The 12,594-nt window shown below is 48.5% G+C and overlaps 1 protein-coding gene across 1 annotated transcript in view; it reads left to right on the top strand.

The window, feature by feature from the left end:
- Nucleotides 1–384: 384 nt before the first annotated feature.
- usp43a (ubiquitin specific peptidase 43a) overlaps nt 385–12,594 on the top strand; it is a 76,796-nt gene continuing 64,586 nt past the window's right edge. Inside the window, exons 1-2 of the mRNA XM_040187101.2 lie at nt 385–1,349; nt 6,239–6,394. Of these exons, the coding sequence (XP_040043035.2) occupies nt 711–1,349; nt 6,239–6,394 (795 nt within the window). The 5' untranslated portion in view covers nt 385–710. The remainder of the gene's footprint in view (nt 1,350–6,238; nt 6,395–12,594) is intronic.

Here is a 12,594-nt window from a genome sequence, read left to right as displayed (position 1 = left end):
GGTCATGTTTAGGTTCAACAACCACACAAATGGCAGAATCACCATCCAACAGATGCCAACCGCATCTTCTTCTGAAGCATTAGCGTCAATCGGGTGATGGTGTAATTAGTCCTACAGGGGGCAGTTTAACGCTGACAGAGATTGTCACACGTGACAAACTGTCAACACAGAAGTTTTCGTCTTTAATGTGTAACGTCGATTTAACAACTTCCTTGTTCCCTGTGCAGCAAACGAGTCTGGTGAGTTTTGCTCTTTGCCGCTGCAGCTTGAGACAGTGAGTACAACTATAACTAGAAACACTCCACCCAAAGGAAGTCTGTGAATGGGGGCGGTCATTGTAGAGAGAATCCCCCCCCAAAACGGAAACTCTTTCACGTTAGGAGAGGAGACGAGAGGGGAGGAAAGGAGAGGAGGGCGCTGACAGCCATCGGTGAGGAAGTGTGATTGAACGTGCCGCGCGCGGAGGGAGGAGGACCCTCGTCTCATCTGGGTTCCCGCGCCGAGCATCGCTTCACGAACCGCGCGCCACTGGGGAATTAACCGGGATGTCACCGGTAATCACGCGCCTTACCGGCGCCACCTCAGCGGCGAGGCTTGCGGAGAGAAACGTGCAGGAGGAGAGATAGACAGCCGCGGCGGACAGGTGCCACTCCGCAGCCCGTGTCATTTGGGTTGTTTTTGAGGGGGGGGTTCTACAAAGTACCAGCGCCATGGATACCCGCAAGGAGAGCAAGGTAAGGAAAGCCTTGAAACCCAAAGCGACGAAGCGAAAACACAAGAAATACAAAACCGGGAGCTTCGGCAGAAAGAAATCGCTGCGATCTTTCGGGAATTTCATGGGGAGGATCCTTAAAACTTTGGGCACTTTGGCGCACTTTGGCGACGCGCAGCCGCCGGGCGCGGAGGAGGAGGAGGACGACGACGGCGGCTTCGGGCCGGGCGACTCGGGGGGTTTCAAAGACGGCGGCGCGCAGGTCGCCCGGGAGGAGGACGCCGCGAAGAAGAGCTCCGCGGCGGCGGCGGCGGCGGCGTCCTCCTCGCGCGGCCCGGTGAAGGGCAGGCTGTCGTGGTGCCACGGCGACAAGACCCCCGGGGTGCTGGGGCTGAAGAACCACGGCAACACCTGCTTCATGAACGCCGTGGTCCAGTGCCTGAGCAACACGGACCTGCTGGCCGAGCACCTCGGCCTGGAGCAGTACAAGTCCGAGGGGGGCCACGGCGGGGCGGACGGGCGGGGGAGAGGCGAGGAGCTGCAGGCCGCCAGGGGAGAGGTGACCGAGCAGCTGGCGTCGCTGGTCCGAGGGCTGTGGACCCTGGAGTACACGCCGCAGGTGTCCGTGGAGTTCAAGGTGAGGCCGCACCGGGGTGTCGCGCGTGTTTGGCGGCGTCGTGTTTAATCACCTGTTCACCGCGAGCTTTTATTTTATCATGTTTTACCCACCTGCCATTGACAAAAATGAGTTATATATGACCTCATAGGAAGATGTTAATGTCCTTATAATAAAGGGAACACGCTTTACCGTTTTACAAATACGAGCTGTATTTCTTTGGTAAATACTCGAAATGCATAAAACATGCGTGGGCCCCAGACCCCCAGGGGCCCTGACATACTCCGCCAAGTTAAATAGTGTGTTGATTGATTTCTGGTTATTTTATTAACTGCACATTTGTCTGGGAATGTTCTCCGCTAAAGCTCAATAAAAAACAACAACAATGGCACAGGGCCTAAAGGCATTTAAAATCACATTACCTCACAGCTAATTGACACACGGCAGCAGAGAGCTGCGGCCCGGTAGTTTAATTTCCAGCGCCGGTGGGTGTCTGGGTCTCTCTGGGCCCAAATAATGCAGCTGCTGTGAGCGGCCTGCTGCTGTGTGGTCTGCACTCAGCAGGTACTTGGAGATGACAGGAATATATTCACATTGGGAGGGGACTGCGTGAGGGGGGGGCAATGGGGGTTCACCCGACCCCTCTGTGAGCTGCTCCTGCAATAAAGACAGGTCATTATCGACACATTTAGATTAGTTCTGCACATTCATCCCAGGGGATCTAAGCGGCACCTTTTAAACACAGTCCCAGTAGGTTTAATGTGTCCCGGGGCCCCCACAGTATGTGTCGAGAGGTGGGTTATGCAAGGTTTATTACACTGAGGACTGAGGAACCAAAATTGGTTCAAGGGGTGGCAGTCTGTGTCCAACGAAGACGCTCGGCTCATGTGTGTCTAGTAAACCACTGACAATAAAAGGTATTCACCACTTTGCCTCCCAGTTTCAAGCCTTTATTCTTGTTTGTTGAGCTCGCAGTGCAGTTACTGATTACACACAGGGTGCAGCGTCCCCGCCTGACTCGCCATGCCCCGCAACTCAGGTGGTTTGTCTGCATTCCCGCCCTTCCGGGTGACAGCCGGAGCAGGAAGGAGTCCTGGATTCCGGCCTCATTCATTAACTCTAAAGCCCAGTCACGTGACGTGACAAAATGCAAGTCGTCTTGTCACTGCAGTTGGGAGGCGGTGCTGCAGGTTCCTCTCTGTGCTGGGCACACTCAGTGGTAACGCTCCTGATGCGTCGACAGACGGCCCCCGGGGGGGGGGGGGAGTGGTAGAAGAGTGGGAACGCCATAGTTGTCCATATGAATGGGTTATCATTTCGACTTCAATAAAGTTGATACTCTGACAGCGGATTGGATGGAGATTGCTCCTCATCCTCAACTACAAATTAGTGATGAAGTAAGAATGAGTGCAGTTTGTCCCGTAGGTGTAAAGGGAGAGGTGGTGAAGGTGATGAACTATTATCAAGAAGAAGATGCTGCTGTTTGGATCTGAAAGAATTACTCCGGATGTTATCGACCATGCGATATGAAATAAGCAGATTTTTCAAACAGAGGTTCAACTTCTAACTAACGACTATGTACCTTGCGTGGAAGTCCTACTAATGTCGGATCGCCAAAATAGCAGACATTCTTGGGGGAGGTGGGGGGCTCCTTGATATGACGGTAGGGTAACACTGCTGCCTGTGTCGTATTTTTCCGCATTGGCCACTTTTCACAAGTGATGGTTGCTGCCGTGTTTCCTTAAAAAGTGAGTCATGGGACCTGGTTATTGGACAGCAAGGAGGATGAGTAAAGAGTCATTTCTGGATAGTTGGCCTCTACTAACTCATTTTAATTCCTGTAACCGCTGAATTTGAAGCCAGGCCGGCACAGAGCGTGTTACCAAATGCTTACAAATGACAGCGATCGGCCCAATGGGAGTGCTGCATTGAAAGGTCGCCATTTCCAACTCTGCCACAACCGCTTCACTGCACATTTGACATTGATCAAATCTGGAGGGATGAAGTGTCCTTTTATTGGTGCCTCCAAAAGTTGTCTACATCAATTTGACTCGACGGCGGAGCCGAGCTCGTTCTTTCCTGACCGCCTCACACTCCCGACCGAAAGGATTTAACGACGCAGTAACTCCTTTTTTTTTTTTTTGCACGGATGCACTTTTTGTGTCTTTTTTATTTATTTTTCTATTGTTACGCTTGACATGGCACGCAGCTCCGTGAGGCCCGTTGTTTCCTGTTGGTTGTGGGGAGCGCCGGCCGAGCAGCGAGACTAATGGTTTGTTGTTCTTCACTTGTCTCTGCGCCCTCTTCATGCTCACTCTGGGTGCTGAAGATGTAGAACTTTAACACACACACACACACACACACACACACACACACACTGCTGTAGGGGAGACACACACTACTTGGCCTCCTTAAAACGCACAGACATAAGAATGAGCGTATTTTATAGCCACACTTGTACAGCGGGATCTTCATGCTTTGAGCACCTCGCAGTGTGTCTGTGTTTACAGCGCCACGGCACCACCAAGTTTATTATCCCTCCTGTGATTAATGTGCCAAGCCTGAACAGCTCTCCGCAGGAAGCCAACCACTCAACCCTTAGCGTCGTGGGTTTTGATTTTGCGATCGTGGGTTTGCGTTCACGCGACCCTTGATGGTGACAGACGCAGCTTCCCAGACTGTCAGTTGTGCGCGCGGCAAAAAACAAACCCCAAAAAAAGAACTCTACGGCCTCGACTGTGAATCCTCAGAATGAATTTCTCTGTTTCAAACGAGCCTGTAAAGGAAACGGGAGGCGATTATTTCCATCGCATCTCTTCCCCCTCATGTACTCACGGATCACCTGAAAATCCCACGTCTGCTTTTTCCGTTTTGACCTGCTGGCAAAGGATTTCTGAGCTGCTCACCGCCGCAGAGGAGACATAAGGTCCGATCTGAAGGCCCGGAGACGAGGCATTCAGATTTGTCTCAAAGAGAGAACAAATAATACCTTCCTGTTCTCTGTTGTGCTGGAGGCAAATACAGAGTTGCAGCGGGCGAGTGTTTGGTGTTTGTGCGCCCAGCTGGGACTGATTCCATTAGGGAACGGTTCTCTCACGATACAAAGGAAAGAAATTTGTCAGCATCCTACTCCGTCGGAGAAATCCATCCAGGCCTGATGGGATGCCGGACCCCGACGAACCATTTGGCTGATGTCTGTTTGGAAGCAGGTTCCTGGCCTCCGCCGGCACTCTGATCCGTCATTGTTTACAGAGCAGGAAGATGGATTGGGGGGGTTGGATGGGTGCGAGGAAGGCGAGACGGGGGACGCCAAAGCAGAGACGTCCGGGTCGCTGAAGCAAGGGGGGGATGTTGCCGGCGCACGGCCATCTTATCCCTGCCGAGCACTGGGAGGTCATGACCTCTGCCTCGGAGACCACCATGTGGTTTAACGTCTATCTTTTGTCTTATATTATCTATACAAGCTTTTAATTTGCAAACAGGCGAGTCGACTGTGGTTTTTCCGTTTTTGTATTATTTTCTATTTCGTAAAACATTCTGTTACACAATCAATTGCTATTACCTTTTTTTTTTCCAGTTCATTGCTGCACATGCTTTGATCTAATGAAAAGAAATGTGAAACAGCTTTCTTCAAGCCGAGGTGACTTCAGATGTGGGTTGAGAATTGAATCCTCGGTCTAGACTAATCAATAGTTTCTTAGGAAGAACAACTTAAGTTGACCGCTAACGCCTTCCTTTATCCTCTGGAGTGTTTGCTCAACGTAAGATCCCACCTGAGCTCTGATGAAACAAATACTCTCTCTCTTTTTTACACACACACACACACACACACACACGAGCGCTGAAACAGTCAGAAAACAGCAGATGAGGCGCTGAGGTCACTTCTTAATGAATCTGCAACCTCTTCAGTCATCAGGCGTCTGAGTCTCAACTCACCGTAACCGTGGCAACTATCTTTGCCTTGGTGTTTTTGCCCCCCTTATGTGCGTGTGTATATTCTCACTTTTTACCACAACAGCGTTTTCCTTGAGGAAAAGACAAAAAAACGTCCTGTTGTAAACTCTCCCACCGTCCTCTCCCTCCCTCCCTGCCTCTCTCCATCTGCCCCCCATTCCTCCATCCTCCCTGTCAGCGCTCCCTCACAGGGATGAAGCTCATTAGCGGGCTGTCAGGTGAAGGCCCCCCCCCCCCCTCCCCTCCTGTGTTTATATTTAGACGCTGCAGGTATGATGTGGTGGTTTGTTCTTCCACACCGAGCTGTGGAGAGCGCAAAGGGAGAGCGACGGAGAGAAGTAGCCATCACTTTTTTTTTTACGTGTCGATACCTGTCTCTCTCTCTCTCTCTCTCTCTCTCTCTCTCTCTCTCTCTCGCCTAAACCCACAACTCCCTCCTCATAATTTAATTAGACAGCCTGTTTATTTTCAGCACACCTGCCGTGGTGATGAGGACGGTCTGATTTGTGTTTACTGGTGCCGCTCAGTAAATGTGGATTTGGAACGAGTTAGTTTCAAGAAAACACAGGTCTTTTGTTTCTGAACACACACACGCACACACACACACACACACACACGCACACACAGCTTTACTTTAGTTCAGGTCAGTTTAACGGTCTTCGGCACCTTTTAGACCAAATCTCAATCTGATTGGGGACATTTTTGTTTGCTCCTTTGCTCACTTTCCTTCTGAAATGTGATGTTCTTGCCAGCATCCAGAGAATTGGCAGTGACTTTTTACATGATCTTACCAGAGCCGGCAGATGTTCCTAAATGTGTCTGCATTTAGTGACGATAAGAAAAATGTCCTTGCCTGTTTTTTCTTTTTTCCCTCCATGTCTCTCCAACTCCAACTTACAAACGATCGGTTCATGTGTTCCGTGTGAACTTGAATTCTTCTGATCTTTCCCCTGCAGAGCATCGTGGCCAAGTACGGCTCTCAGTTTCGGGGAAACTCTCAGCACGACGCCCTGGAGTTCCTCCTCTGGCTTTTGGACCGAGTTCACGAAGACGCCAATCACAGCCCGAACAACAACAACAACAGCAGCCACAAGACCAAAGCCTCCGTCAAGGTGAGCCAGTAATGAATGTGTCAGTAATGAAACATGTTGAAAGTTGCTTCAGCTGCTTCACAAGGTCTCTTACCTCGAGCGCAGGTGTTTTTCCCCCCTTTTTTCTTTCTTTCATAATATGAAGAGAAGCGTTATCAGAGAAAGATTATCTGTCCAGCGACGGGTTAATGTACAGGATTACAGCAGCAGAGCGGATAAAGTGCACACAGACAGTCAAACAAGTTCAAAACAGTCACAAACACCCAGGTACTTCTAAGATTTTACAATGTCAATGTCCATTCCCTGGATGTCCCCTGGATGTTCTCTGGTTCCGGAGGAGATTGTTTGTCTCAGCTCAAGTCCAGCACCAGTTCTTTGGTTTTACCGCAGTTGATCTGGTTCAATCCTAAAACGCCCTGGTTCAGTTCCCAGTAATAAGTAATAAGCCACCTTTTAGTCCTTTAGAAGCAGGGATGTGTATGATTTCCTTCTTAGTTGGATCTCCGGAACAAACTCCCCCTGATTCAGTTACACTTCTTTTCTGCACTGCACAAACTGCCAAGCGTCATAAGCCAACCAGATTTGTCTGAGATGCATTCATTTATCAGACGGATTGAGAGAAATGCACATTGTACAACAACAGCTATTGCACTTTGGATTTTTGGAACAGTATTTATAATCGTAAATTGCAAAATAACTCTTACGTAATGAAAAAAGCTTTCCAAACGGGAAGTCCATCGTTTTACTGTGTCTGCTTTCTTGAACATAATCAGCCAACACATATATATAATATAAAAAGAAGTAAACTGCAGACGTATGGGGGAAAAGGAGTGGGCCCTTTAATTGGTCTGCGGCGGTTTCACCGATATAAACTTTTGTATGTTTTGTAAACTGAATGTTCAAGCCTACGGTTTGGTTTCTTTGGGCACACATTGAGCACCGGACGAGGAGCCTTGCAGTCCTCGTTGGTGGATGATTACTGCCGTGAGCCGGCTCGCCCTCTCTGACAGCAGCGCTAATAGAGCCTTTTGTGCGCCGTTACACAGCTTACGACCGCCGATCTCATTAGGATGCCAGTGAGTCGAGGTCTTTGCAAAGCCGGCTTCCCCACCGGAGAAGAAGAAAATGACACCAGGAGGGCAACATTTCTGATTTTCTAAATTGAAACCTGAAACGGTCGTCCGCCTTCCCCTAAATTGATTTTCGTTCATGTGGCTCAGTGCGCTGGTGCTCTGGCTGCCTGTGTAACGTGAAGCGCGTTGGACCTCAGAGATAACATGCTCCTCCGTTTGTGTGGGAGACGTTCCCAAAATACCGCTGGATTAAAAACACAAACGGTAATGTGCAAAGGAGGTATGTTGTTAACTGGCAAAGCCTCCAGTGTGGCTCCGTACGCTTCATTAATAAATCATGGAATCTCATTAATATAATAAGAATAAGAATAATAAGAGTCAAGCGTCTCCATCCACGCCGCGGCTCTCGTGTGCTCTTTCTATTTCGTTCTTGCTTATTAGAGTCCATTAAATGAACAGTAAATATATGTCTATAATTCAATTGTAGAATTGTAAAATCCCATTAATTTGCGGCTTTAATCTCAGAGAGAGAGAAAATGAGAGAATACACATTTTTTTCCCTCCCTTAAAGGAAAACTTCAATCTTAAAAAGTGGCTTTGATCGCTTTGTCCGTCACCGCACACTGGGAACTATTTCGATCACGGCGAGCTGGCAGAAAGCCCAACGGTGACGTCAATTTTCACAGACGTTTCACGTACAGCAGCTAAAATACAGGTAGATTCCACAGAGTTGAAAGTTAAGTAATAAACAACAGCGGTGACGCACATTTGAATGTGTTGGGGAACTTTGTGTTTCCTGACGTGTATGATGTGCGTTTTATGATGATTTATTTTCCCTCCGTCGCCTTTTCCCTCGCTCAAACACGTCAATTCAGTGCCTGACTTAAGTTGACTTTACCGACAGCGCACCTGTCATGTATTCTGCTAACAGCTCGGGGAGAGCAGCTCCTCGCGCTACGTTGGCATCCTTACATCCGGTGCATTACATGCCACTTTGTCACGCTTTTTGACAGCCTTCTGTTCTGTTTTCGGTCTCATTCTTATTCCTGCCGTGATTTATCCTCTTGGGGTGTGGTACCATTCTCAAGGAAGGAAGGAAAATAACTACTATCCTTGTAAAGTAACTACACCTTTTGCGGTTGTGTTTAATAATGTTACTGGCGGCTTTAATTGTTGAGAAAACAAACATCTGCTGCGTATTTGAACATAAAGATTCCCACTTTTAGGTGTGTTTATAGGTCCCTCACACAGGCCAAGGATGAGTACAGGTTGATAGGACACTATAAATGATATTACTCCATTTGGATTACTATTATTAAGACTCAAAGAGTTCATGTTTCAAAAGCATCTTTACAAACAAATCAAAGGCACCTCAGTGCTTGACAAATGCTGAAAAAAGGAGAGAAGATGACAAGGCTAAGAACCAAGTGCAGAAAAAAGAATATGCTAAATTTAACTAATTGATTAGATAAAGCGGTAAAGAAAGTCAACTTTAGCTAAATATAGTCACAACAACAACAACAAAGAAGTATGGATGCATAAAGAAAACAAAGAAGAACTGGTTTGTGCAGCACACCTGCTGCGTGAGCAGTCTGACCTGTCCGGCAGCTTCCACCCGAGCGATTACGTAACACGAGGCTGTGAGCACACACAAAGGCAGCTGAGTTATGTTAATCCTCCTTCCAGCGGGACCTCGCTGAGCTCCCTCTGTTCCCCTCTCGCCTGGCTGGCACCGCGGCGGCGACGCATTCCTCGCCGGCTGCCAGAGACAACCCGACCCGCTGTGGAGTCATAGCTTTGTGCAACAACGGCTTCTCCAGCCGTCGCTCTCTTCCCCTCGATGTCAGCAATGTTGTCACAAGCGTTGACCAGCGTCTCTGCTTTTTCGCCTTGCAGCAAGAACAAGGGAGGCTACTGCTTTAGCTGGAAGACGCCCGTTTCTGATCCAGTTCTGCCGCTGCCTTTGAGTCGGGCAGATTGTCAGAAGCACACCGCCAACCGCTGCATATGTATATAGACCTTTAAGGCCTCAGCAGTTCAAAATCTGATAAGGAGCGGTGAAACAATGCTGATCTCAAACCAACTTACTCCAGCTTGCCTGCAGATGGTGGCATACGTTTCCCCAGCGTTCGTGGCGTGAGCTCACTGAGCGCAGCTACGTTCTGCCCCGGGCACTCGAAGCGAGAGCATTGTAGTAAAACCGCTGCACTTTGCCCGCGGAGAGCAGCGGGACAGCAGGTCCGCGGATGCAACACCAGGGCCAAATCATCAGGCATGCATTATTCCATTTTCAACCGTTGATAGCGGTCGGCTTTTCTGCCGAGGGGGGTCGACCGTGGAGGGAGAGAAAGAAGTGTGGGGGGGGGGGGGGGAGTAAAAAAAATCCCCTTTGTACCCCTGAGCCAACTGCTGACTTTGAAATCGGCGTCAAGCGCGCAAGCTTTTGTATCAACAAGGACAGAAATCGTGAGTTTGATGGTTCTCCTGTCTCATTATGTCCATGTTGGGTTTTAAATGACAGCCCCCCCCTGTCACCGTCAGCCAGGGGTCCTTCATCTGCTGCCTCCCGTTCCTGTGTCAATCATCACGGCCCTGGACATCACAGGCACCCTCTTATTCTATGATCCATAGACGTACAGTCCTCTACGTTTTGAGAGTGGGGCAACAGCTGGAAATCAGGCGGCAACCTCCGTTTCTGACGAGTTTAAGACACTTCCAATGCAGAAGTGTCTCTGGTGACAAATAACTTCTTAGTTTGGGTTAGAGTCATTTATTTCCCCAGTAAACACTGCGTCACGCAGTGTCACGCGTCTGTTTGTAGCTTTGCGTCGCTGGCTTCCATTGCAAATGACTCGTAGTCAGAGATGATGGGGTCGTGTGTATAAAACGTCCGTGGCCCTGCTTCTTCTTCACGACCCGGAGCAGAAAACTGCAACACACTTGTTGAAAGAAATGCAAAAGTTTCATAAATATTCCATGCTTGATGATTAATGAATAGCTCCCCAGAAAGTCAAGAGGCGGTTGTTAATATTTTACACACAAAATCAGATCATTTGTCAGATTTTTAAAGAACGGCTTTGAACTCATTCAGAACTTTCATTTGCAAGAAAAGTTTAATGTTAATATTCAAAGTATTAGCAATTTGGGGTGCAGAGGAAGGCATCACACACCCACAGATGCGTGTCTGCGGTCGCACCACAAAAACACCACCCAGAGCAGGTGGGCCCGCAGGCTGGGTGACGTAGTGACTCCTCGGCAGTGGCTGACCGCTAACTTGCTAGCAGACTCTGTCAGGCTTGTATTTTTTAAGCTCGCTCTAGGAGGTTTTTGCTTTTTCTGAAAAAAAAAAGAAGTGCAGGCGATAAATAGATTATGTGCTGTAACAGGATGGCACAGAGGAAAGTGAATAAATGGCAGCGCAGCAGTCAAGAGGCAGAGGGTGCCTTCGGAGATATTTTAAACAATCAATCCGAGAAACAAAATCAATCACTCCAGTAATTCCAGCAGCCAGCAAAACCTAAACACAACTTAAGCGCCCTGGGCCGCTATCCGGTTTACCAAGGTCCTCTCCCCAAACTGTCTTCTCATCTTCCTTATGTAGCCCCTTGACGACATCAGGTCCAGGTGTGTCTCCTGGCACACCTGATCTTGATGAGTTCAATTTCTGACGCTCGTTTAGGTGGCCGACCTTCCGAATATATAATACAGTACGCTCCCCTTTTCGAAAGGGCATCTGGGCAGATAAGTAATGTGTTTTTTTACATTGTCTTCTAAATAATTACTTTTTCATTTTAATGTTCCCAAGCCCTTAACCCTAATAATGTAATCGCTTTTTTGTAATTTTAAATTTATTGATCAAATTTTCTGCTTACTGTATGTTTTTGGAAAACAAATTGCGCAAAACTTAATTTTGTTTTAGTTTTTTCTCCTTCTTTGACTGAGTACAGTAAATTCCAGCTTTGTACTTTTTTGTGCTACACCTCACCTCAGTCTGGAAGTCTGTTCTGTTGTGAAGCTCAGCCAGCGCCCCCCCCCCTTTGCAAAAGATATAAGGGGGGAGGGGGCTAAGCATGCTAGCCGCTGCGATGGCTTGGGTCAACCAGGGAGAGCCTTCACAAGTAAGCAAGAGATACGACGTCAACACTACAGGAACCATTGTGAGGTCTCATGTAGTTTATCAGTGCGAAAACAGTCCGGACAGAGTGGTCGGGGTCAGCTAATCCCTCCCTTTGTCCCCCCCAACCCTCCCCACTCCCTGCGCCATCCCTTTCCTCCCTAATAGGATTTACAGAAGGAAAATGAAAACTTTTTGGTTGACACATATTTCTCCCCCCTATCTTCCCTCGGTACATCTTCATCCATAATTCAGCCCGATCAAATGTATGTTTTTCATTCGTTTTTTTCAAGCATCTTCCTTGACGTAATGGTTTGACTTATCCCGCCATTGAGGGTGGAATGAGTCGGGCCGGCTCATTGCCCGTCTGCTGTCCCCTCCGACACCCCGGCCCCTTCTCCTGCACCTCTACCTGACGTCTGCAGAAATTACATTTGAATTCCTCGGGTGCCGGTTAGCCGGGTCAAATAGAGTTGCCCCGCCAATGAAGTTATCCCAACTCCGTTCTGAACAGACACCAGCGATATCAGCACCGCTTAACCTCGAGTTAAGCCTCCACCTGGTGTTCGCGTCTCTTTTAGAAAAGATGAGTTGCCGAAAGGCACCGAGCTGTAGTGGCTGAGGGGGGGAAGGAGCGTGGTGTCAGCACCAATACGTCGCTGTAACAAGTGGCGTGCACTAGAGGGTGGATACCCGACCCGAGCCCGTCGGGACCCGACAGGTCGGGCCGGGTTCGGATAAATATTTAGAAAATATAGTCGGGCTCGGACACATCAGCGCGATAAGGCATTGAACATTCCATATTTAAAATATCTTAAGAAGCAGTGAAGTCAACTTCTGCTTCCAATGATGTAGAACCTCGGTTCCCAAACAGCGCTTGTTTGAGCGAGTACTGTATATTTATCTGTGGATGCCTGAGTTTTTATAAAGGCAGGCTATTTATTAAAAAAAACCTTCGTGAATGTGTCATTGTTATGAACAGTTGAGGCATTGACTCGCTCGGGTCGGGTTCGGGTCGGGTTCGGACAAAATTG

Source organism: Gasterosteus aculeatus, chromosome 9, assembly GCF_964276395.1.
Source record: "Gasterosteus aculeatus chromosome 9, fGasAcu3.hap1.1, whole genome shotgun sequence".
Lineage (NCBI taxonomy): Eukaryota > Metazoa > Chordata > Actinopteri > Perciformes > Gasterosteidae > Gasterosteus > Gasterosteus aculeatus.
The sequence above is the reverse complement of the archived record's forward strand: the minus strand, read 5'-3'. Positions and strand labels throughout refer to the sequence as shown.